Raw genomic sequence first — 27,853 nt, 5'->3', positions numbered from 1 at the left:
TAAGGATTCAGCTTCTGCCTTGGAGTTTATCAACTTGTAGCAATTGAGGAACTAGGTAACATTAGACAAATCCTCTTTGACTTCCACCTTTCTGCTGCAGTTGAAAGGGGGACCATAAGCCCTAAGTGCTGTGGATAAAGCTGTCCCTTACTGACACACTTTCCATCACTAGAAAGTAAAAGGAGGGACAGTGGAACTCTGCATCTCCTGGCCCATCCTCTAGCCTCCATCTCGGCCAGCACTTACATCGCTACTATAATTATCTACCTTGCTACCAACAGGGCAGTTGTAATTATGCCTTTTAGTCCTGTTTGTGTCAGTTACTATAAGAAGTCCAGGACTCCTGGGTCATCCTTCTTTGTTCAGAATCTGACCCATGAATGTTTCTGTGGGCATTGAGAAAACACTTCCTTCACCTGACCGCTGCTGCTTTATTTTTCTCCATAGCACTTAATAGCCACCTGATATGAGTGATATTTTACTTATTTAGCCTGTCTCTCCCCACTAGAATATAAACCCCACAAGAACAGGGTTTTGTTTTTTTTTTCTTTTTTGCTTATTCATTGTCCTGCACTTAGGATAGAGCTTGGCCTTGGCAGGCCCTCAGGAAACATTTTTTGATAGAATGCATTTCTAATAGCACTGTCCTGATCCAAGGTATCATCATTGTTGCCTGGACTGTAGCAGTAGTGCCTAACTGTCCTCTCTACATTCATTATTATTCTCCTGCAATTTATTCTCTGTACTGCAATTGGAGGTGTCTTTTTCAGACTACAGTTTGAAAGTTCAAAGTGACGTCTTTCAAAGTTCAGTTTGTTATTTCTGTGGAAACCACTTCAGAGGCTTCCCATTGCTCTTAGGAGGCCTACATGATATGACCCCAGATTGCCTTTCAAACTTAGCTCACACCAGACTTATGTTTATTTAGACTCCTTTTTCCTCTCTAGAAACATTGGCTATTTTATTGACAGGCTTTTATCAATCGAAGTTTTATGTATGCTTTGTCCTTATTTATACGTACTGACCTTAGAGGTCAGCAATGTATTAATACTCACCTTTCCAGGAATGCCTTTCCTAATCTCTTTGACTAGGTCAAAATCACCTTTTATAATCTCTCTCAAGATCACATATCTCTTTATAGTATTCAAAAAATGTTGTAATTTCTTTCTTTTCTTACTTGTTTCTATGTTCTCCTGTAAGGGAAACAGTATACAATATTCTGTTGTATCCCAGTGCCTAGCAGAGAGCCTGAAACAACTGGATACTCATATTTCTTGAAGGAGTGAATGAGAAGGAAAAGAAGAAACGATATGCACACAGACATATGCTATCCACTAAGAATTTGTGTGTGTGTGTGTGTGTGTCCTAAGTCACTTCGGTCGTGTCCGACTCTTTGCGACCCTATGTACTTAATAGGGTCTTTGTCAGCCTGCCCGGTTCCTCTGTCCATGGGGTTCTCCCAGCAAGAATACTGGAGTGTGTAACTGCCCTCCTCCAGAGATCTTCCCAACCCAGGGATGGAACCTGCCTTTTTTACATCTCCTGCACTGGCAGGCGAGTTCTTTACCACTAGCGCCACCTGGGAAGCCCAAGGATTTGCATACACTATCTCATTTAACTGTGGAAACTCTAAGTTTCATTTTATAGGTAAGACAACTGGGGCCCAGAAAGGGTAAATAACTTCTAAAGCCAATCATTCAGACTTTCTTTCTCTCATGCCCTTGTAATTCCTTCCTCCCCTCTTCCATGATTCCTTCCTTTCTCTTTCCTTTCTCCTTTGCTCCTTTCTTTCTTTTCCTTCTCTCCCTCCCTCCCTACAGCTTTATTGAGGTATAATTGACGCACAATATATTGCATATATTTAAAAGCGTAGAGTTCGATACATTTTGACATATACATATACTCATGACCATCACCACAAACAAGATAGTAAACATATTTATCTTTCCTTGGTAATTCCTTCCTTCTCTCCCCACCCTGCCATCCATAAGCTAATACTAGTTTGCTTTTGATACTTGGGTTAGTTTGCATTTTCTAGTATTTTATCTGAATGGAATCATGTAGGATATACTTAGTTGTCCAGTGCTTTCACTCAGTATAATTATTTTGAGATTGGTCCATGTTGTTGCATGCATCACTAATTTATTCTTTGCTATTGAGTAGTGTTCCATTTATGGATATATGGTAATTTTATCTGTCAAAGGAAGTAAGTTATGCCTATTTTTTGAACTTTCAATTAATTCTGTAGAAGGTATTTTTTCTGACTTCTGTTATTCAGCACTGTTGTGAGATTCCTTTTTGTTGAATTTATTTATAATGCTGTTTAATTTCAAATTATGTAAATATACTGAATGTATTTATCTATTACTCTTGACAGACATTTGGGATGTTTCCAGGTTTTTGCTGTTACAAGTAATACTGCTTTGAATATTCTTGAACATGTGTCTCAGTGTACATATATTTATATTAGTTAATTATCCTGGCGTAGAATTTAACAGGATTCCATGGACAGAGGAGCCTGGTGGGCTACACCCCATGGGGTCACAAAGAGTAGGACATGCCTGAGCGACTGATGCTTTCAATTTCACTTTCATTTACCCTGGAGTAGAATTGCCAAGTCTCAGAGTATATGTATGTTCAACTCTAATAGATAATGCCAAAGAATTTTCCAAGGTGGTTGAACCAATTTACAGCAGCAGCAGCCTTGTTGGAGAGTTCCAGCTGCTCTGTGTCCTCAGCAACACTTGGTTTTATCTATCCTTTTATTTGAGCCATACTGATAAGTAGTACTCATTGTGGTTTTAACTTGTATGTCCCTGATGAATAATGAAATTGAACATCCTTACATATATAATTGGCATGTTTTCTTTAATGAAGTATCTGTTCATCTTTTGCCTATTTTTCTGGTTTTTCTTTCCTTTTAAAAAATACATTGAAAAAAATTCTTATATATTCTAGATAAAAGCAATTTGTCAGTTATTTGTTGCAGATTTGCATAAACATGCTTGAGTTTTATATTTTGATTTTTATGTCCAGCAGCCTGGGAGTTCTTACTTATTCTGGCAGTTTTATTTATCTGTAGATTCTTTTGGATTTTCTGTGTGTTCCGTCGCCTTGTGAAAATGACAGTCTGCTTCTGGGTTTTTAACCTGTGCACGTTTTCTTCGGTCTCTTGTTGCGCTGGCATACACCTCCAGTGCGGTGCTGAGCAGAGACGGGGATGAGAGGCGCCCTAGCCTTGTCTCCAGGCCCGTGTCACACTCAGATACTTATTCCAGTGCTGCTCCCTACTGTCCGTCAGATTGTGGAAATTCTACTTGTTGTTTTGTAAGGCTTTTGTTTTCCTTTTCAAGAAAATCATGAATGGATGTTTTCTTTGTTTTTATTTCTTTTGTTAATCTGAATTACATTGAATTTTGAACTTTCCAGTCCTGATGTAAGCCAAATTTAGTGGAGATGTATTAATCATTTTTATACATTAGTAGAGCTGTTTGCTGCTATTTTATTTTGTATTTTTGCATCTATATTTATGAGTGAGATTGACCTGGAAATTTCCTTTCTCTAAATGTCCTTCTTAGGTTTTGCTAATTAAGATGTGTTGGCATCATAAAATGAGTTGGGGTGTATTCCTTGTTTTTGTATTCTCTGGAAAAAATTTGTGGAAGAGTGTAGTTTCTTCCTTATGTGTTTTATAGAATTTGCTGGTAAAACCACCTGGGCTTGAAATTGTCTTTGTAGGAAAGTTTTAAATCATGTATATAATTTTTAAAATAGTTACAGGACTATTCAGATATTGAGTTTGGTAAGTTGTACTTTAAGGAGTTTTCCCTTGTGTAAATTTTCAAATATATTGGCAAAAAGTTTTTCTTATATTCTTTAGAGAACTTTTAAAATTGTCTACAGGATCTATACTGATGTCTTACTTTTTACTCCCGATACTGGTTATTTGTGTCTTCTCCCTTTTTTCATGATCAGTCTCATTGGATGTTTGTTGGTTTTAATAGTTTTTATGAAGAACCAGTTATTAACTTTGCTGATCTCTTTTTATATATTTTCTGTTTTGTTAACTTCTATTCTTTATTTCCTTAAACTTTGTGTTCAATTTGCTGTTCTATTGCTAAATTTTGGGGAATGGATGCTTAACTTAATAATTTTCAATTTTTTTCTTTCCTGATATATTCATTTAACTCTGTGTATTTCCCTCAAGCCTTGCTTTTGTTGTACTCTATTATTTTTGAGAAATAGGATTTTCGTTGTACTTTGTTTAAATATATATTTAAAGTTTCATTGTGTTTTCTTTCTTACCTCTGTGGGTTATTCAGAAGTGTATTTCTTAATTTCCAAATATGTATTCATTTTTAAGGGTAAATTTTTTCTTTTTCAAGCTTAATTGCATTGTGGTTAGAGAACATACTCTGTATGATTTCAGTGTTTTGAAATTTGTTGACACTTGATTTATGGACCAGGATAGAGTCAATTTTAGTAAATATTTTTACCTACCTGAAAGTATTTTGCATTTGCTGGATATCAAGTTCTCTATATATTATGGTAAATTTGTGAATTCTGCTCTTCCAATTCTAATATATTCTCATTGTTTTTTGTTTTCTTAATCCTGCTCATTTTATCAGTTTCTGAAAGAGCTGTTTTGAAAATCTCATATGTAGATTATGAATGTTCATCTATGTAGTTCTGCCACTTTTTACTTTGTATATTTGGGGCTGTATGGATAGAAATTTAGAACTAGTACATCTTCAGGTAAATTGAACTTAAAAAAAAAATTCATTCTAAAGTGTCCTATTATATCTCTAGCAGTGTTTTTTTGTGTTGAAGTCTTCTTTATTTAAAGTTTCATCTTTTTGCATTTAGTTAGTATTTGCGTGATATTTGTATTTTTTTCTTTACCTGTATTGTTGTGGTGTAGATGTGTTTCTCGTTAGTTTTTAAAGCCATTTTCACAATCTTTATTCTTCAATTGGATCATTTAGTCCTTTACATCAGTGTATTTCCAGATATATTTAGGCTCAAATTTGTTGTGTCAGAGGCTGTCAGACTTTCTGTGTAAAGGCTTTTTGTTTGATTTGGTGTCTGTTGCAGCTATTCAGCTCTAGTGTTTGTTGTTGTTGTTGTTTTAATGTATGTATTTGTTTGCCTGCACTGGGTTTTAGTTGTGGCATGTCGGATCTAGTTTGCTCACCAGGGATCCAGTCCAGGCCCCCTGCATTGGGAGCTCAAGAGTCTTAGCCACTGGACCACCTGGGAAGTCCCTCTGTTCTTTAATACAAAAGCAGCTATGACCAACATGTAAATAAATGAGTACGGATGTGTTCTAATAAACTTTAGTTATGAAAACAAACAATTGGCCAGATTTGCTGATGGTGCTGCAGTTTGCCAACCTCTTTACTATTTTAATATTTTTTTCTGTTTATCTTACTTGTTTCATATTTTGTCCTTCTCTTTCTTATCTTTTGGCCTTAAATATTTTTTATTCTATTACATTTTTTTCTTCTCTCACCTTAGAATTAATAGCCTCGTTTTTTAGTGGTTAATCTAGAGATAGTAACATACTTCCTTGATATATTAATTTCTAGTAATAATTGCTACTTTTATGATCTTCCTGAAATGCAGGAACCTGAGAACACTACCACCTCCTGACTTAGATGCTTCATCTTCCATTAGTGAGTACGTGTGTTTAATTTTTTACTCTGGAAATTAAACGTTTTCTATTTTTAAAACACTTTTTATTATGGAAATGTATACTTATATGTCATTTTTGTGTGTATTTCTTTAGCTTTTTATTATAAACCACTAAGTAATGAACTCGTTTCAACAGTTTTTAGTATTTTTACAGTCCTGTTTAAAACAGTTCTCTGACCTCAAATTACTACCTGTCCATAGACACTTATGTGTAAGTGTCCATAGATACTTATGTATGTATCTCTAACAGCTAATGATTTAGAGGACAATAATATTACCCAGGTAACAAAATTAATGATAATTAAATATTTTAAATATCTAGTTCACTTGTTCAAGTCAGGTGGTTATGTTTTTTATATGTTTTGTATAGTCATTTTTTAGATTTGTTATTTTACTTTTCCTCTGGTGCTTTTGTCCTGGATCGCTTTTCTTCTTTTTAAAAAACATCTTTTAATACCCCTTAATGTGGATTTTCTGGTGATAAATTCTTAGTTTTTGTTGGTCATATCTTTAATTTATCTTCATTTAAGAAACTTTTTGTTATGGACACTTTCAAACATGAAATATTAGGGAAAAGGAAAACGTTAAAACTATGAATATGCAATTAGCATGTTCTAGGATGTGGGACCCTCTACAGAACAAATAATTTGGTTCCTTCAACATCAAAAAAAACAGTAAGGAAAGGGTGAGGAAAGCTACAGATAAAGAGACTCAGAAATCACATCAGTTAAACAATGTATAAATCTTGCTGTGGTCCTGACTGGAAAAATCAATTACATGTACTGTGTGTGTATAGGACAGTTGAGGAAAACTGAGCACTGACTGGCGATCTGGTGACATTGGAGAACTAATACTATATTTTTAGATAAGGTAACATACTGTGGTTCTGTTTTTGAAATTGCCCTTATCTTTCACAGACACATCTGAAATGCTAATGGATGAAATGCAACGTCTTTGAGTCTGAGATCTGCTTTATAACAGTTCAGTAGTAGTGGCATGGAATAGATAGAACAAACCTGGCTATGGTTTAACCGTGCTGAAGCACAGAGGTTGCACATGGAAGTTCACTATATTAAGATCCTAGCTTCTGAGTAAGCTTCATACATGTTTGAAAGTGTTCATAATAAAAAGTTTCTTAAATGAAGGTAAATTAAAGATAAGACCAACTAACAAAAACTGAGAATTTATCACCAGAAAATCCACATTAAGAGGTGTTAAAGGATGTTTTTCAAAAAGAAGAAAAGCGATCCAGGACAAAAGCACCAGAGGAAAAGTAAAATAATTTTAATAAGTCTAAAAATGACTATACAAAACATATAAAAAAACATAACCACCTGGCTTGAACAAATAAGCTAGACATTAAAAATATTTAATTATCATTAATTTTGTTAGCTAGGCAATATTATTGTCCTCTAAATCATTAGCTGTTAGAGATACATACATAAGTGTCTATGGACAGGTAATAATTTGATGTCAGAGAACTGTTTTAAACAAGACTGTGAAAATACTAAAAACTGTTGAAACTATATTACAATTCATTACTTCGTGGTTTATAATAAAAAGCTAAAGAAACACACACAAAAATGGCATATGAGTGTACATTTCCACAATAAAAAGTGTTTTAAAAATAGAAAACTTCTAATTTCCAGAGTAAAAAATTAAACACACATACTCATAATGGAATACAAAGCATCTAAGTCAGGAGGTGGTAGTATTCTTAGGTTCCTGCATTTTTAGGAAGATGATAAAAGTAGCAATTATTACTAAAAATTAATACATCAAGGAAGTATGTTACAATCTCTAGGATAACCACTAAAAAAATGAGGCTATTACTTCTAAGGTGAGAGAAGAAAAAAATGTAATAGAATGAAATGTAGCAACTAGATAAAATTCAGTTCAATATTTTGATGAGACTATTTCGTCGGCAATACGTATACTTCCATCAGAGACATATAATATTTTGTTTGGTTTTATCTCTTTCATGATGTTAGTAGCCATTGATGGTCATCACCTAGATCCATTGTTTTATTAAGGGTTTACTTTCATTTGTATTTTTGCTGGGTATAGTATTCTAGTTGGAAGATTTTTTTTTGTTATTTTTTAGGAACAGTTTTAGATTTGCAACAAAATTGATAGCCAGGCTCCTCTGTCCATGGAATTCTCCAGGCAAGAATACTGGAGTGCATTACCAATTCCTTCTCCAGGGGATCTTCATGACTCAGGAATTGAACTTGGGTCCCCTGCATTGCAGGCAGATTTTTTACTGACTGAGCCACCAGGGAAGCTGAAATTGAAAGGAGGTTTTGTGTGTGTCCCCGTCCCCAGACACGTAGCCTTTCCATCATCAACATTACTCATCAGAATGAGACTTTTTTTTAACCACGAATGAATCCACATTGATACATCACAGTCATCCAAAATCCGTAGTTTACCTTGGGGTTCAGTCTTGGTGTTACACATTCTATGGGTTCGTCAATGTATGATGACATATACCCATCATTATAATGTTCTGCGGAATATTTCTACTTGTCTAGAACCCTTTGTGTTCTGTTTTAATGTTTCCATGGTTTTGCCTTTTCGAGAATGTCATATGTGTAGTTGACTCTTTAACACAGGGTTTAGGGGTGCCAACCCTCTGTGTAGTTGAATATCATGTATATTTTTACAGTGGACACTTCATATCTGCAATTTTGTATCCATGGATTCAAACAGCTGTGGATCATTTAGTAATCTGTGTATAAGTGGTCCCACATAGTTCACACCTGTGGTGCTCAAAGGTCAGCTGTAGTCGGAATCGGACAGTATGTGATAATAGCATTCTTAGGTTGGCCTTTTTTCACTTAGTAATATGCTGAGTAATGTTCCACTGTCTGGATGTGAATTATTTATCCATTATTTATCAATTCTATCTGTTCTACTGAAGGACAGACATCTTGGTTGCTTTTCAGTTATGAATAAACCTACTGTAACCATTCTTGTGCATGAACATAAGTTTTCAACTCCTCTGAGTACATAGCAAAGAACGCAATTGCTAGATTGTGAGGTAAGAGTCTTGTGAAGTGGCTGTACTATTTTGCGTTCTCGCCAGCAATGAAAGAGAATTTCTGTTGCTCCACATCCTTGCTGTTGTCAGTGTTCTAGACTGGCCATTCTAATAGATACATAGTGGTGTCTTGTTTTAATTTACGTTTCCCTGATGACATGTGATGTAGAGCATCTTTTCATATGCTTGTCTGTCGTCCATATGTTATCTTTGGTGAAGAGTCTCTTAAAGTTTTTGGCACATTTTTTAATCAGGTTGTTTTCTTACTGTTGAGCTTTAAGAGTCAACAATATATTTGGGATAACATTTTTTTCTTTTTTTTTCCTCATTGTTTTGCAAATAATTTATCCCAGTCTGTGGCTTGTCCTCTTATTTTCTTGACATCTTTCACAGAGCTGGTTTTTATTTTAATGAAGTCCAACTTATCAGTGAATTCTTTCCTAGATTGTGCCTTTAGTGATTTATCTAAAAAGACATCACCATAGCCAACGTCATCTAAGTTTTCTCCTATGTTATTTTCCATGAGTTTCATGGTTTTGCATTTTACTAGATTAAAAAAAATCTTCAAAGATTATTGCATTGTACTGTTTAGATGTTAGCTGTCAGTCTAATTAATTGTTCCTTTGAAGGTAACATTTGATGGTGGGAAGGGTTTAGCTGCTTTTAGATTTTCTTTCTGTCTTTGACCTTCCCCAGTTTTACTATGATGTGACTTATCTTTTTATTTTTATTAATGTGTACATATCTTTTTATTTGTCCTCTTAGGATTTGTTGGGCTAACTTGAACCTGTGGTTTGATAGCTTTTATCAGTTTTGGAAAATTCTTCAGCATTATCTCTTGCAGATATTTCTTCTGACCTGTTCTTACTTTCTTTACATGTCAGGCATTTTGCATTGTCCTTTGTCTTTTATTTTTCTTTTCTGTTTCCCAGTCTTTTGTTTCATTGAGCTTTTTTTTTTAAATTGATTTTTGTTGGATTGTAGTTGATTTTACAATATTATATTTTAGTTTATGTTTCACTGAGCTTTAAACCAGAATAGATTCTTCTCACCTCTCTCTAGTTTACCAGTTCTCACTGCAGTGTATTGGAGATTGGAAACAGGAACCCACTCTAGTATTCTTGCCTGGAGAATCCCATGGACAAAGGAGCCTGATGGACTTTAGTCCATGGGGTCACAAAGAGTCAGACACGACTGAGTGACTAACACACACTACAGTGTATTAAATCTACAGTCTAACTGCATCTGTTAAGGTATTAATTTTGGTTATTGTATTTTTCAGATATAGAATTTATATTTTTATAATGCATAAACTCAAAAAGTCTGAGCTTTATAATATTAACATTTGGAACATTGTTAAATTTGTTTCTGCTGATTGTTCATCTTATCTTCTTTCTTTGTGTGCCTGGTGGTTGTTGGAATGTGTTTAAGACAACCATGCAGGGTCCAGTATCAGAGTTTGAAAAGATAAGTTTGTAGTCACTTTGAGAGCTTGCCTACTTATGGTTCATCCTTAACTCCTTATGCTTACTCTTTGGGTCTCAACTTAAAGGATATGGATTTTCTCATGCTTCCTACCTGTGGTAAGGCTGAAGCTAGTTTTATATCCCTTACCTTGTGAGGCTTTGCTCCATTTCTCAGTCTTAGCTGCCTCTTCTAGATGCCCCCAGGGAAAAGCTGCCCTACATATCTGTCTCTCTCTGGATAGCCTCCTCTTGAATCTTGGCTGACTGATTCTTAACTGGTCTTTAGTTCTCTGATGCCCTTTAGGCATACCCCCCACCTCTCCTACTTTTCTCCTTTCTCATTGGAAGGTTTTTAGATCAATTTGCTATTACTGGAAATTGAACTATTTTTTCCTTGTTGTTTAACTTATTCACTGATATATTATTTCTGTATTAACTTTTAAAAAATTATCAAAGTACTACTCTTGTAATATAGTATATTAAAAAGACACGTAGAAGTTTAAAGAAGCAGGAAAAAAAATCACAGGGCTGTCAGTGAGAGTCAGTTGCTATTAATAGTTCCTTTTTTTAAAAAAGTTTTTGTGGGGTTGGGTTTGGGGAAGAGTTTGGAAGTAAGCTTATTTTGGATATTCTGAGTTTGAGGTGATTAAAATATCTAGGTAGAGTTATGCTTGAGGCATTTAGATATTAAACAGATGATTTGATTCAAGAACAGGGTGTCGATCTGAATTTGCACATTAAAAACAATGTTAGTTGAACCTATCAAAGTAAATGAATGGAAGGCAGTGGTGGTTGTAGACTCCTCTGTTAAGGGTAGCACAGGCTGAGAAGGGACAGGGTAATGATGGGAGAGGTAAGATAGAACTGAACTTCTGTAGAGGTGGACAGGCCAAGACAGCATCATATTTTTTATTTGTAAGTTATGTGCCTATGGGAACATTTTTTTCTATTCTATATTTAATGGCTTTAGTTCAGTTTTTTTAGTATAAAATTCTGTATGCTGAATAATAGTAAGTGAAACACAATATTATAGTGTGAAATATTTATTTGTTAGTGTTTTAGATCTAATCACAGACTAGATTAAGAACTTGAAGTTCAGGATCTCATACTTGCTAATAGTCTTGTGCAGATGACTGTCATCAATCTCATATTCTATTAAGTGTGCATAATCATGAAATCACAGTGTTAATAATAAAACTATGTTAAACACAAAAGATTTTCATACTGAATCAGTTTGTATGTATAGAGAGAATATAGGAAGCGGTACTGTTCACATAACCATTGGTACTAAAAAAAAAAAAGAGTGACTTTATACCGAAGTTTCTTGGTGACAAACATTATTTTAGTTCTATACCAGACAAGTTCTTTAAATAGATGTGTGCAAAGGGCATTTAAAGATAGATCAGAAATTCATGACCACATACCTACTTATTTTTAACATATACTTTGAGTTATCTGTTTATTTCTGCAGTTGTGATTATTTTGTATTTTCTGTGTTTGGTCATTAAACAAGAGCCCTTACAATATTGATATTTGATTTAACAGAGCTACAATAGAAGAGGCGTACTCCAGGTCAATGACAAAACTAGCAAAATCTGCAAGCAATTATTCACAACTTGGGTGAGTTAATTTCTTTGAACAGCCCTTTCAGTGTTGATTTAGCCAAAGTTTTTGAGAATAATAGGTTTCCATTAAAGATGTAATAGTTCATAAATATAAAATATATAATTATTTGGTTAAAATATGCCTATATGAATATATTCTTGACTTCATAGAAAATACAGCTGAATTTGTTGAATCAGTTAATGCAAAATGAAACTTACTTTTCCCCCTTTAAAACTACGTAGTCTTTCAGTAGTATAGTTTTGGGATTATAAATGTTATGTGTTATGCACATTATTCTGGTTTTCTGTAAGTTCATTTACATTCTCTTGAACAGTGGTCTTTAACAACTCAATATAAATTTTATTGAAATGATTAAAATGCATTAGAAATGTCAGTTAGGATTTTATAGACTACCTTTAAATTTTCCCTTTAAAAATATGTGCCCAGGAAATGTTTTCTTTGAAAAATGAATATTATTAATAAGAATATGTTTTCAATGAGGTATACTTATAGCCGTAACAACTCTGGAAAGAGTAATTGTGTAATTTGAATAATAACAAGTCTGGAAGGAATACTTAATCTGACTGACATCTAAAATTGGGAGAGAGATTATATTTTAACTAAGATGTTAAAATAGTTTTATATTTACTTAGTATAAAGATTTTTACAGTGATACTCAGTAAAAGATTCCTCTTCATCTGGGATTCTGATGAATCTATGATCCCCCTGAAATTTTATATAAGATTTTGTGTAGGTGTTAATCCATACCTCTGAAGGGGAGTATACCGGTTATCAGATTCACATATGGTTCTTATGATCTGAAAAGCTGGTTAAGAATGACTGTTTTATGAAAGTATTCTCTAGTGTAATTGGACGAGTTTAACAGAAGTCTTCCTAGTTTGTAGCCCAGATAAAGGGGAGTAGGGCTCTTGGTTCATCTTCAGGGTGGTGACACTGTCCATTATGTAAGTGCTAACAGCCACAGCCAAGAGGACCTTCTGCAGCTCTGTTTTCACCTGGAGGAGAGTGGAGACTGGTAGCTGATGGCTGTTTGTTTTTCCTCCCAGTTGTCCTGCAGCTATTGGTTCCTTCCATGCAACTTCATTCTTCCTTCTTTTTCCCACTCTCTCCTCACTTTTTTCACATCCTCCTCTTTTTAACTCCTCCGTGTAGACTTTGCCTCTTCTAAACATAAGTTTCTTCTTTATTGACCAGAGTAGAAGGGCCATAAAATAACTGGAATAATAGAAACTAGCTTTAACCAATAGTGTTTTTTTTTTTTACATATATATAGCAAATTATTTTCTTTCATACACTCACTCTTTTAGGTTTCCAGTATGATTGATATTTTAGAAATAATATTTTAAAACAATTTTTATTATTGTTGTGTTAGTTTCAGTTGTACAGCAAAGTGAATCAGTTATCCATATATTTATATGTATGTATGTGTGTGTATATGTATATGTATGTATATATATACCCAGTCTTTTTAAAATTTCTTTTCCCATATAGGCCATGATAGTGTGTTGAGTAGAGTTCCTGTGCTATGCATATAGCGGAGGTGCTTATCAGTTATCTATTTTATATATAGTGGTATGTATATGCCCATCCCAGTCTCCCAGTTTATCCTTCCCCACCCCTTGGTAACCATAAGTTTGTTTGTTTTCTACATCTGTGACTCTACTTCTGTTTTTTGTTTGTTTGTTTTTTAAGGTTCTTTGCCCACGTAGGCCATTAACAGAGTATTGAGTAGAGTTCCCTGTGATATACAGTAGGTTATTAGTTATATTTTATATACAGTGGTGTGTATCTGTCAGTGCCTGTCTCACAGTTTATCCCTCCTCCCCCTTTTCCTGGTCACCATAAGTTTGTTTTCCACATCTGCGACTACATCTGTTTTGTAAATAAGTTCATTTATGCCATCCACACGTGGGTAATATTGTATGATATTTGTCTTACTGAACATGTTCACTGAACATGAGGCCATAGTTTTAATCTAGGAAATTCTACCTTATTTTTAGTTACCAGGTGAGAGGTAGAAAAAAAGGTGTTTCCTAATAAAGTTACTGACAACATTTCTGTATTTGAAATGTATGGCTTTCATGAATAATAGATGTTATTTCATTTTTTCTGTTAGTGTTGTTACTTAAGATTATAAAGATTTTAAATATTACTGAAATTGAATTTTATCTTTTGAATTTAATTGCATTTAAACATATTTTAGATTCATTAGTTTCATTTCTTAGTGCTTATTGTATGTTATTGTGTATTACCTGGCCAGAAAAACGTTGTGTGTATCAACCTTTATAAAATGGAATAGTTGTAATTCCTTAAAGAAACCTTATTTAAAGAAATCTTATGCTGAACCTCCTTTGTTAAAGTAAAGGGACACTCTCATCTGTTTTGTGAAATCTAGACTATCAGGTATCAGGTTTACTTGAAGTGATACACATGTATTTTGGTGCTGTTGTGAGTGGATACTTTTCAGGTGTCCTTTTTTCTCTTGAAATTTTCCATCTAATTACTTGCCAGTTTTAGTGCTGATGAGATTCTAAAGTGGGAGGTAAGCTCTAATCAGAACAGTCCTGTTTAAGTATTTATCCTCCTTGAACATTATTGTTACTGCTTAAAATGATTGTGTCAGTTAGCTTTCTTGCTGGCTAAGAAACACAGCAACTGGTAAAGAGTACATATTAGGATGAGTAATTCCTTTCTCTACCTTCTTGCCTTAGTGATCATTGCTACTCTTTGTTTTATCATAGAGCAAGGCAAATGCTGTTGAAAATATCTGATGAAGTACCTGAGGAAAGCATAGGATAAAATTATTCTTATATCATTCCCTACTGACCAAATTAGTTTAAACTGACCTTTGGCATCCTAAGTATTATCTACGATATTACAGTGTACTAATTCTTCAAAGTACTTGAACCTGCTAAAATATTAAATTCTCAATGTTGAGAAAAAGTGATAGGAAAATGTGATACATTCTGTACCAAGTGTAGTAGAAAGGGGACTGTCTGGTGTTTGTTGAAGTACATGGGTAAAATCTGAAACAAAGTTTCAGAGAACAATTCTAAAATAATTCTTCAGTTCAGTTCAGTGGCTCAGTAGTGTCTGACTCTTTGCCACCCCATGAATCGCAGCACACCAGGCCTCCCTGTCCATCACCAACTCCCAGAGTTCACTCAGACTCATGTCCATCGAGTCAGTGATGCCATCCAGCCATCTCATCCTCGGTCGTCCCCTTCTCCTCCTGCCCCCAATCCCTCCCAGCATCAGAGTCTTTTCCAGTGAGTCAACTCTTCACATGAGATGGCCAAAGTACTGGAGTATCAGCTTTAGCATCATTCCTTCCACAGAAATCCCAGGGCTGATCTCCTTCAGAATGGACTGGTTGGATCTCCTTGCAGTCCAGGGGACTCTCAAGAGTCTTCCCCAACACCACAGTTCAAAAGCATCAATTCTTCGGCGCTCAGCCTTCTTCACAGTCCAACTCTCACATCCATACATGACCAAAGGAAAAACCATAGCCTTGACTAGACGGACCTTAGTCGGCAAAGTAATGTCTCTGCTTTTGAATATGCTATCTAGGTTGGTCATAACTTTTCTTCCAAGGGGTAAGCGTCTTTTAATTTCATGGCTGCAGTCAACATCTGCAGTGATTTTGGAGCCCAAAAAAATAAAGTCTGACACTGTTTCCACTGTTTCCCCATCTATTTCCGATGAAGTGATGGGACCAGATGCCATGATCTTCGTTTTCTGAATGTTGAGCTTTAAGCCAACTTTTTCACTCTCTTTCACTTTCATCAAGAGGCTTTTGAGTTCTTCACTTTCTGCCATAAGGGTGGTGTCATCTGCATATCTGAGGTTATTGATATTTCTCCTGGCAGTCTTGATTCCAGCTTGTGTTTCTTCCAGTCCAGCGTTTCTCATGATGTAGTTAAATAAGCAGGGTGACAATATCCAGCCTTGACGTACTCCTTTTCCTATTTGGAACCAGTCTGTTGTTCCATGTCCAGTTCTAACTGTTGCTTCCTGACTTGCGTATAGGTTTCTCAAGAGGCGGGTCAGGTGGTCTGGTATTCCCATCTCTTTCAGAAATTTCCACAATTTATTGTGATCCACACAGTCAAAGGCTTTGGCATAGTCAATAAAGCAGAAATAGATGTTTTTCTGGAACTCTCTTGCTTTTTCGATGATCCAGCAAATGTTGGCAGTTTGATCTCTGGTTCCCCTGCCTTTTCTAAAACCAGCTAAGTCATGTGCAGATTTAACTTTTGCATGTTTAAATTCAGAAGTGTTTTTATTTTTTAATTGTATTTGTTTGTTTGGCCACACTGCATGGCATGGCTTATGGGATCTTAGTTTCTTGACCAGGGGTTCAACCTGTGCCCTCTGCATTGGAAGTGTGGAGTCCTAACCACTGAATTTCCAGGAGCTTTTATTTTCAGTGAAGCTTTTTAAATGGAGCACTACAGCGTCTAGAATTGAGATTTGATAATAGATTAATTTTAAACAGACAGTGATTAGAAAGTCTTCTGATAAAAATCTAAGTAACCAAATCAACTCAGGAAATGACATAATTAAGAGAGGGTCATGGCCAGACCTGTGATATGAATTAACTCATTTCTGTGTATCTGAGATATAAAAATATTTTATTTATTTATTTTTAAAATATAAATTTATTTATTTTAATTGGAGGTTAATTACTTTACAATAACTTGTATATATGGAATTTAGAAAGATGGTAATGATAACCCTGTATGCGAGACAGCAAAAGAGACACAAATGTATAGAACAGTCTTTTGGACTCCATGGGAGAGGGAGAGGGTGGGATGATTAGGGAGACTGGCATTGAAACATGTATAATATCATATATGGAATGAATCGCCAGTCCAGGTTCGATGCATGATACTGGATGCTTGGGACTGGTGCAATGAGACGACCCAGAGGGATGGTACGGGGAGGGAGGAGGGAGGGGGGTTCAGGATGGGGAACACGTGTATACCTGTGGCGGATTCATGTTGCTGTATGGCAAAACCAATACAATGTTGTAATTAACCTCCAATTAAAATAAAAACATTTTAAATAATTAACCAAGGCCTAAAAAAATCAAGATCCGTCTTTCATTTCATTTGTGATTTAATTTAATCTCATCTTCTGCCCATTAGTTCCAGTGGTTCTATTTTGGAGCTTTAAACTTTTTTTTCCTTTTAGTAAAGTATTCCCATGTTTTCTTCACTTTAGAACATTTGCACCAGTGTGGGATGTATTCAAAACATCTACAGAGAAATTAGCAAATTGTCACTTGGATCTTGTTAGAAAATTACAAGAATTAATAAAGGAAGTTCAGAAGTATGGAGAAGAACAAGTGAAATCGCATAAAAAGGTATCAGTTATGTTACTCATTGGATTGGTTGGTCAGATATTGAATACTTTGTAGTTCTATTATTTTGATGAATCATTTCATACCTAACAGACTAAAGAAGAAGTTGCAGGAACTCTGGAAGCTGTTCAAGCCATTCAGAGCATAACTCAGGCCCTCCAGAAGTCCAAGGAAAATTACAACGCCAAGTGTGTAGAACAGGAACGTTTGAAAAAGGAAGGAGCTACACAGAGAGAAATAGAAAAGGTAATCGTAATAAAAATAATACCTCTGTGTTTTCAAAGTGTTTTCAAATACAAGACTGCATTTAATCTTTAAACACTCAAGAATGAGCTCATGTTAAAGATGAAAGTCGCTGTGCATGAGTGTTGATGATTTTCCCAAGTGAAACAAAAGTAGGTTTGCAAAATATGTTGTGTATGGTAAGTAGTTTAGCAAATACATGAAAAGGGATGATTGCTTTATATCAGTGACACATTTGTAGGATATTTGTATAAGATAATTGGTGAGATAGTTCTTGGTATAAGATTTAATAATAAGGTAAAAAAGAATTTAAAGCTAGACTTCGGTATATTTAGCAAGGCAGTAGATACTTGAGGGTAAGCTATAAATATATGTTGTGGGTGATTTATTGCTGACTTTGAGCCCATGTATCTAGCATTGTGGTAAACCACAACGCTTTCCCTTACTCTCATCTTGATTGAAAGTAGATTTTTTTTCGCCTTTCAAAACAGTTTAACCATCCACTTGTTTGATGTGGTATATTATCATTTAGGAATCAGTCATAGGGAGTGATAATTTTGAAAGCTTTGTAGAATATTTGAAATATCCAGTTAAAAAAAAGTAACTATCTTGCAGTTATAATAATTATAAAATTGTGTATACATGGGCAAGAATTAGAAATCTGGAAAAATCAAAACAGTCAATGGAATTTGGGATATTATGTTTCCTTTAGTGTTGTACAATAAATAAAAATTAGAAAGGGGTAAAAAGTGAGGCACAGCAAATTCATGATTTTCAAACAGCATTTCAGACACAGCAGTTAAGAATAAAATATAAAAAGAGAAAGTAAAGCAAAATAACATGGTCCCAGAAGAAGAATATTATTTTTATCAATGAACTAGAAATGGAACAGAAACTCAAAGGCACGTGTCAAGATTGATTATGCAGGCTTGTTGGACACGAAGTCCTAAGTTAGGCAATGGAGTTTAGCTCTTGTATGGTATGGGAGACTAAATACTCCCCACTTGAGGTGGGGCTATAAATAGCAAAAAAAAAAAAAAGGTTTGTGCTGCTGAAGGGCTAAAGCATTATTGGAAGCTGGGGCTTAATGGACACAGTTCTAAGTGGCAATCAGGCCATGGATTTGCCCTGATTATGACTATTTTGGTCATATCCTCAGTATTCTTCCAGGGAAGTAATTAAAAGCTGCCTTTGTATGACTGATGGTAAATTGGAACCTTGGAGGGCTGGCAGGAGATAACGTGAAACTGCTAGATGGGGACGGGTGAGCGTAAATGATTAAGTACAGCACAATTCTAAGAGGTGACGTTTACCTTGTATTCTATAGAGTTGTCCAGCATCACTGATGGAGGGACAGGGAGAAGAGAGGGGAAAAAAGAAACCCTCACACTTGAAATGAGCAAACAACCACACTTTTAGAGTACATCTTAAGAAATCTCCTATAGCTTTCCCCTGCCATACAACAGTGTGTTTTTCACATGAAAACTTACGTGAACCAAAATGGCAGAGAAGCACTTGCCTTAGAACACATCTTGCTAATGAACGTATGAAGGAAGCTGAGTTAAAGCGCAGATGCTCACAGAAGCAGTTCAGATCTGGGGAGACCAATGCTGAGACGCTGAGTGTGGGTCGTGGAGAGGAGCTCGGATCGCTCTCACTGGTCTCAGGGTGTGTGCTCCCTTCATACTGGCTCCTGCAAAGCAAACACTGAGAACTATTTTTCTTTTCACCTTTGTTTTTGTAAAAGTGAAAGTCCTCTCTGGATTTTTTTCCAGTTTGTGAAGACAGGTACTAATGTAATTCATTAGTAAAAGCAAAGTGGCATAAGACAAACTTTGGAAAAGCAAGGGATCTTTCTTAAGACAGATGGCAGCAAATTTAACGACTAAAAGAAGAATTCAATTCAAATAAAATTTAGGTTTATTAAACACGATCAGAAACATATACGTTGAGGATGTTCAGAGTTGCAAATGAGCGTACACTTATATTAAAAAAGTTAAGAGAGACAGATGAAACAAGAACTGGTAGATGGGAAAACAGCTAACTAGAAAACTTGGCAATGAAATATATAGTTATTGAAATTTTTAAAAAGCATTAGAGAAGATAAACTTTAGAGTTGATATAGTGAAAGACTGAATTTGGGAACTTACCAGTGACATATGCAGAGAGTAAAGGTCACTGTGGTCTGCTGTGGATTTTAGAAGAAAAAAATTGGAGAGGATGGTAGATAGGTAATATTTGAAGAGTTAACAGATCAGAATTTTTTCAGAATTAAAGAAATTGAAGAATTAGATCACAAATATGTTCTCAGTATTAAGCAGGTTAAATAAAGATAATTCAGACTGAGACACCGGAAAAAAAAGAGAATATGAAAAGCTGCCAGGTATATCTTTTTCCTCACATCTCTGAAGTTAGAATGCATCTTCAAATGGTGGTATCATCATCACTGTGGGCAGGTGGCCTCTGTCCTGTGGCGTCACTGCCTCTGTGAGCTTGGTATATCTGGTGGCTCGATGGACAGCTGCAACACTGTTGTTTCAGGTAACAGACCATTGAGGAGGGAATGGTTCTGATTATTGTTTGAAAACCTTTTGTTGAGACCTGGTAAAATCAAGAAAATGTGAACACCACTGTTTGGAAGAAAATCTGAAGATGGTGGTGGGGCACTTTTAAGATATTCTCTGTTAATAATATTCTTGGTGACTTTGAAGATGATAATATGTGGGGGGAAAAACAGACCTTAGCAGCAGCCCCTGACTTGGAAGTAATTGAGAAGAGTCAGAATCTGAATGTGAAGAAAGATTGAGGAGTATCTCAAACAGTTCATTTTGCTTTCTTTTTTATTTTTATCACACAAGAATAAAAATCTACCTCCAAGTAAGTCTAAAAGAGCTCTTTTAAGTCTAAAATAAAAATTTTAAGTGATAAGAAAGCATTATTTCATGGTTTAATTGACAGTGTTTCTCTGTTTGAGTGGTACACAAAATAATGGTGTGTTTTACAATTAATGGTATATTAGAATTAGTAGTAGTCAAGTATAACATTAAGCATAACTACTGAAAAAAGTATAATTTAAATCTTCTGAATCAGCAAAAATAAGAGACAACTGCTTTTTTCTAATTGTTCTGCTCAAGAAGCGATTAGCATTGCTTGTGATACTAGAGGTGTTAGTGTGTCTCTGATTTATATATAGTTAAATCCAAGCTTAAGTAAATATTTTGGCCTGTAATAAGCTCTTTATTAATAAGCTCTTTATTACCATGAATGTAGATTTTTTTTAAAACAGATCTTTGAACTATTTTTTGTGTGTGTGAACTTGAAAGCATACTTATTGGATATTGTGACATAGTATGCTTCTCATCTTCATTTACAAACCCTTTTATAAAGCGCCATTTAGAAGTTACTTGTATTTGTAGACTATGACAAAGTATTTATTTTTTATGTATACATTTGATTTATAAGATGTTACTGGAAAAATTATATAGACCCTTAAACAGAACTATTTCCAGTAGTATATCAATAAATTTATTTATAATGCTAAGGAAATGATAAAATACTGGATTTCTTTCATTATCACTTGGTAATCTATTAGAACCAGTCTTTAATTATGAGAGGAAATGTAGCTGTTGCTTTAAAAGCTAGTTTCTTCTGCCCCAGTTTCCCGTTTGTTTGTTTATTTTAATGTATTTGGCTGCATCGAATCTTAGTTGTGGCACGCGGGGACTTTCATTGCAGCGCGTGGGCTCTGTAGTTGCAGCCCGCAGGCTCAGTAGTTGTGCACGGGCCCTAGAGCATCGGACTTGGTTGTTCCCTGGCATGTGGGATCTTTGTTGCCAGACCATGAATGGAAACTGCATTCAGTTTTGATACAAGATATAGTTTTGATACACTGTAAGATAAAGTGATGTCCTATATTCTTTATTTATAAAGGCCAGCCAAGGATAAAGCGTATATGTTTAATATAATATATGCAGTAAAATTTTCAAAGACAGTGCAAAGTTACTTTTTTAGGGTCTAGAACTGTATGCATCTCTTGCCATTTCCAACCTCCAGGTAAACCCAACTTTGTGTTTCTAATACTTATTAGATTGGTTTCTAATACTTACTGTTAGACTCCTGAACATAGCTGGAAATAATTGCCTATGGTTCTGATTGTCTCTGTACAAATTCCGGATTTTGCAGCTTAGCCCTCAGTGGCTCTTTGTAATACTTTTACTGCTGTAGTTATTACCAGTTGCGCCCTCCATCACCATGGTTTGAAGCTTTATTCTGAAGTTTCCAACCACAGCCTTCTCTTCACTCACAGCAGACCACCTTTTATCACACCAAGAAAGTGGAGATCTTTTATCTTGAAATGCTATAGCTTCTCTCTTTTGTTTTTCGATCTTCTTTAAACTCTTACTTACTTCAACACCCCTTCCCTTCAAATTTCCTGTATTCAAATTGAGCAGTCTTTTGAGAATAATCAAATTTCTTGATAGCCACATGTCTGCCCCAATCTACTGGTTGCTTTCCACCTATTTCTAGCCTTTTTTGTATGGGTTGTGCTTCTTTTATTAACTCCCTGAGGAAAAGAGTTGTACATAATTTGTCTTCCTGTTCCTTAGTACCTAATATTTAATATATTGTTAAATTTGTATTGAATAAGTAACTTTGATAAAAACCATTATAATACAGTAGCAATCAAAAAATAGAAATCTTGAAAAATAGACAATGATTAAAACAAATTATTGACTTTCTGAAGTGTAAAAAAAATTGAGCAACATCAAGGAAAATTGATTTTATTTTTTCAGTTTTCGTGCTAGCTTTATAGTCACTGATCAGACCTTAAATGGAGTATCTGTTTGTTGTTGGAGGAAGGAAGAAGACTCATATTATATTCTGCTGGTATTGTCACATTCTTGATTGCTGAATTTTTAGTAACATTGTACTGTTAAAATGTGGTTGTGTGATCTTCCTCTGGGTTATAAATGAAAGTATTTTAACTTTTAAAAGCGCATTCCATTGGACAAGAGAATTAGGATTTAATTTCTACATCATTGGGTGACCATAACAAAAAACACTAATAAGAAAGACTTGAAAAAAGGTATTAAAGTTAGTTTATGTCATCTTGAACTCAGCATAGGCCTCACCTCTTAAAATGCACTTTTTTTTTTTTTTAAAGGAAAGTAAAGTGATTTTGTGTAATTCTAAATGTTTTTGTTTTGTTACAGGCAGCTGTTAAATCTAAGAAAGCTACAGATACTTACAAACTCTATGTGGAAAAATATGCATTAGCAAAAGCAGATTTTGAACAGAAAATGACAGAAACAACTCAGGTTGGTATTTTTAAGGCTTTAAATCTAAAATAGGATATTTGTATTTATTGTTTATAAATTACAGTAAGTTATATTAAATATATTTCTGATACAAATAATTTTTTTCTGTCATAAGATTTTTTTATATTAGAAACTCTTAAAATGCACATTCTCAATATTTTAATAATGCTGTTTTAAAAATACACCTCTTGTTTTGGAGATTGAAAATTATGGTCAGTCAGTAGTTATAATATCATAAGGGATTATTCAGATCAACTAGAAGAGAATGTTTAAAGAGTATTGGAGAAAATGAGGACATTGGTAGATGATAAAGATTATGTATGGGTTTTAAAATTGACTATAAGTAGAAAACTGGAAATCACTCAGTGCTGAGGATGTAGTGGTTAATAAATAAAGCAATCAGGAATCCCTGCTCTCATAGAACTTCCGTGTTAGTAAAGGAAAATAGACAGTTTAAAAAAGTCTGTCTCCCATTGACTTGGGATAAATTATATTCAATTTGATATTCTTAAGGCCTTAATTACAGGGCTAGATTTAAGATGGGTACCTTTTATGAATCCTATCCAAAGCTTCTACCCTGATGTCTTGTCCTCTTGTTTTGTTTTTCTCCTTAACAGCTGTCATCACCTAACACCATGAGTTCTATTTACTATTTCAGACAGGATAGGATGGGGATGCTGGGGTGACAGAGAATCCCCGCAGATCTCAGTGGATTACAGTAGCAAGTGCATGCTGCTTGTCCGTGATGAGTCAGCTCTTCACTCTGGCACTGAGACTGGTAGAGAAGCCTCTTTTTAGAGCATTCTTAGTCATCGTGTCTGAGAGGACTAGAAACGTGGTGAAGCAAGCTAGCTTTGCTGCCTGTGTTTTTTATTGTCTGTCTCCCACCATTGAGTAAGTTCTGTGAGAGCAGAGAGTGATTTGTTTGCTGCTATCCTCTGCATTTAAAACAGTTCCTAGCTCATGGTAGGCACTCTGTAGGTGTGAAGAAGGACTTTATGAATCTGCCTCTTTGGATTCTAGGGCGTCATCTTGCTTGGAGTGCTGAATGAGTCACGTCCCAGAAACAAGGGGTTTGCTTGCTTGTGTGTAGGCATAATGCACTCATCTTAACCATGTTGTAGGCACTGCTAGATGCTAGATTTGTACAGTATATACGTGAATAAATTCTCTGTGCTTTACGTGGAGTATATACAGTATAGAGGAGCGAGACAGACATTAAATATATGCTTAATTATAAAGTTACAGATTATTATAATTGTTACAAAGGAAAAGAACAGGCTTCCGTGAGATCATGAGATAGAATTATAGAGATGGCCTAATTTGGACTAGAGACTTCCTGGGTAGCTCAGTTGGTAAAGAAAATGCCTGCAATGCAGGAGACCCTGGTTTGATTCCTGGGTCAGGAAGATCTGCTGGAGAAGGGATAGGCTTCCCGTTCCAGTATTCTGGCCTGGAGAATTTCATGGACTGTATAGCCCATGAGGTTGAAAGTCGGACATGACTGAGTGGCTTTCACTTAATTTGGATTAGGGAGTTAGGAAAGGCCTTTTTGGAGAACTAACATTTAAAATTGAGCCTTGAAGAATCAGTACAGATAGTCTAGGGTATGCGTGTTCCAAGCACTGGGGACCATGGCTATGAAGACCTAGGTGTATGAAAGAGCTCCACATTCTAGAAAGTAAAAATGCTTACTAAAACAGGAGAGATGGTGGTTAGAAATGAGGTTAAAGAGATAGTCAAGGACCAGGCTCTAGTGAGGGCTTAGGGTTTCTTCTGAGAGCAGTTGGAAGACACTGAAGAGCTGTATGCAGGGATAAGACATGATATGATCTGCATTTTTAAAGCTAATTTTGACAGTTTCATGAAGAATGGATTATAGTGAGGCCAAAGGAAAATCATGAGTCCAATTTGGAAGGTAGTATTGTAGTCCATTGAGAAGGATAAGAGTCAGTGTGGTTGCCTTGGAGAAGGAGAGAAGTGAATACATTTGGAGATGGCAGGGTTAGGGTGGATGGGAGAATTCTAAAGGAGTTCCAGGTCTCTTCCAGATTTGACAGAGATGAATAGCAAAGTCTAGATGAAGACCTGTTAGTTTGAGGGGTTGGAAGGGGGTCTCCTGCATTGTAGGCAGATTCTTTACCCACTGAACCATCGGGGATTAATCCTTTTATACTTAAGTGGAAAAAGCAAATGGCAGTTTTGGAGGCTCTAAGTAATCTGGACTGGACATAATGTTCACAATCCCTTATTGACAATTCTGAATTCTCTGAACCTCCCCCCCCTTTTTTTTCTAGAATTCATTTGGCAGCAGAACTTGATTTGATCTGATGTAAGGCTATATATAGTCTCTTTATCCTACTTAGGCTGAATATAAATGTTTTCCTTTAGTGTTTGATAAACAGATGCCACTGCAGATCCTACTGGTAGTATAATGACATATATGAAAACACATTACCTTTATTTCAAAAAAATCCAAAATATTTAAATTTCCAAACACTTGGTCCCGAAAATTTTGAATAAAGAATTGGGCCTTTATAATATAGGGGCTTGGCAGTACACAAAACCATAATGACATCATCTATGGATAGAGAGTGGGGAATTAAAGCCAAACTCTGAGGTTCATCATTGTCAGTTTAGAAGAGGAAGAGATGCTGAAACCCAAGTAGGAGAAGCCAGAGAAGGAAAAAAAACTGGAAAGTGTAATGTCGTGGCAGCTCAGAAGTGATAATGTTTCAGGAAGGGTTTAGTTTAAATGAGGCTCCAACTCCAGTGAGGTAGAAAGTTTCAATTTCTGTAGCAACTGTGGTCCTTGTGGACTCCAGCAAGTTCTCTTTTATCTTTTAAATTATAAGGCAGTTATTGATTTATTTTCTATCAGAATGATTAGTTTCTATCATTGAAAATCTTGCCTTCAGTTATTTAATTTGAAAAAAGAGAAGTTAGAATTTGTTTAAGTCTGTGTTTTCGTTTGTATGTACTACCTTTTATAGAATTTCAGCACATATTTTTCCCTTCCCTCTTTCTGCTTCCTCATTACATTTTTTTTCAGATTGGCATTTTAATTGTTTATCTTGCCAATCCCAAGATGGAATAATTAATTTGTTGGAGCAGAAGTTTAGCCACGCTGCTTTTAAATAAAGGTGGTGGTATACGGTGCTAACACGTGTATGTTTTCTCTCTTGTGCTCACTCTTTGTCTCTCCCCCTCTCTAGCGTGTACACACAACTGTAGAACAGGTTAACTTTTGTTTCTTAATAGGTAGTAGGCTTTATTTTGGGTTACTTAGAAGGGAAAAGAATTCTTTTGCTTCTTTGGTTTTTGTTCCAGGCCAAGCAGGTTGACCTAACCCTAATGGGAGGGGGGTCTGTCAGTCTAGCAGTAATGAGATTTTGGTGGTAGGACCACACCAGAGTGAGAAGAAATTGAGTCCTTGGGTGAAGGAACTTAGACTTTACTTGGAGCACTTGTGATGTGAATTCTGTCACTTGAGACTGTGTGCTCAGTCACTCAGTCATGTGTGCCTCTTGCAACGCCTTGGACTGTCGTCAGCCAGGTTTCTCTGTTCATGAGATTTTCCAGGCAAGAATACTGGGATGGGTTGCCATTTCCTCCTCTAGGGGATCTTCCCCATCCAGGGATTGAAACTGCATCTTCTGTGGCTCCTGCACTAGCAGGTGGATTTTTTTTTTTTTTTTTTTTTAACTACTGAGCCACCTGGGAAACCCTGAGTTAAGAATAAGCATGACTAAAATTGTGACTCTGCGCTTATGCTTTTCACCACTATCAGTTTAACTTGAAACAATAGGGAGATTTTGTTTACTTTGAACAGAAACATGGCTAGTACAAAGATATTTGAGAATTGTTTAAGTAACACCCTCAGATTAAGTTTAGTATTAGAGTGCTTATATATATATATATATCTGTGGTGGTCGTGTTCAGTTGCTAAGTCATATCTGACCCTTTGTGACCCCATGGACTGCAGCATGCCAGGCTTCCCTGTCCTTCACTATCTCCTGGGGTTTGCTCTAACTCATGTCCATTGAGTCGGTGATGCCATCCAACCATCTCATCATTTATTGTCCTCTTCTCCTGCTGCCTTCAATATTCTCAGCATCAGGGTCTTTTCCTGTGAGTTGGCTCTTCACATCAGCATCAGCCAAAATATTGGAGCTTCAGCTTCAGCATCAGTCCTTCCAGTGAATGTTCAGGGTTGATTTCCTTTAGGTTTGACTGGTTTGATCTCCTTGCTGTCCAGGGGACTCTCTAGTCTTCTCCAGCACCACAGTTCAAAAGCACCAATTCTTTGGCGCTCAGCCTTCTTCATGATCCAGCTCTCACATGCATACATGACTACTGGAGAAACCATAGCTTGGACTATACAGACCTTTGTTGGCAAAGTAATATCTCTGCTTTTTAAAATGCTCTCTAGATTTGTTACAGCTTTTCTTCCAAGGAGCAAGCGTCTTTAAATGTCATGGCTACACTCACCATCCACAGTGATTTTGGAGCCCAAGAAAAGAAAATCTGTCACTGTTTCCACTTTCTCCTCATGTGTTTGCCATGAAGTGATGGGACTGGATGCCATGATCCTAGGTTTTTGAATGTTGAGTTCAAAGCCAGCTTTTTAACTCTCCTCTTTCTCCCTCATCAAGGGCTCTTTAGTTCTTCACTTTCTGCCCTTAGAGTGGTATCATCCATCTGCATATCTGAGGTTTTTGATATTTCTCCTGGCAGTCTTGATTCCAGCTTGTGATCTGTCCAGCCCAGTATTTCACATGATGTACTCAGGCAGGGTGACAATATATAGCCTTGTCATACTCCTTTCCCAATATTGAACCCAATTTTTGTTCGTCTGTAGTGGCTGACAAAATTGTACTTTTTAAAAAAGCTAATATAACAATAATATGAACCCAGTGAATTTGAATGCAAGGAAGAAAAATCTGTTTTGTTCAAGAAAAAGTTTATTCTTTTATATTCAAACACTTGATACTATATTCCTTTGCCAAATAACTGAATTTATTTAGTAGTCACTAATTTTGAGGAATTGTGACATTTAGCAATATCTTCCCACCGGAAATAAAGCATAATTTCAAAA

At 35.7% G+C, this 27,853-nt stretch overlaps 1 protein-coding gene across 1 annotated transcript in view; it reads left to right on the top strand.

Moving 5' to 3' along the window:
- The window catches only part of FCHO2 (FCH domain only 2), a 119,381-nt gene that overhangs the window by 20,528 nt on the left and 71,000 nt on the right, over nucleotides 1-27,853 (top strand). Inside the window, exons 3-6 of the mRNA XM_005694563.2 lie at nucleotides 11,749-11,823; nucleotides 17,056-17,197; nucleotides 17,288-17,440; nucleotides 22,651-22,755. Coding sequence (XP_005694620.1) covers nucleotides 11,749-11,823; nucleotides 17,056-17,197; nucleotides 17,288-17,440; nucleotides 22,651-22,755 — 475 coding nt within the window. The remainder of the gene's footprint in view (nucleotides 1-11,748; nucleotides 11,824-17,055; nucleotides 17,198-17,287; nucleotides 17,441-22,650; nucleotides 22,756-27,853) is intronic.

The sequence above is a fragment of the Capra hircus genome, chromosome 20 (assembly GCF_001704415.2).
Source record: "Capra hircus breed San Clemente chromosome 20, ASM170441v1, whole genome shotgun sequence".
Lineage (NCBI taxonomy): Eukaryota > Metazoa > Chordata > Mammalia > Artiodactyla > Bovidae > Capra > Capra hircus.
This window is presented reverse-complemented; position numbering and strand designations above follow the sequence as displayed.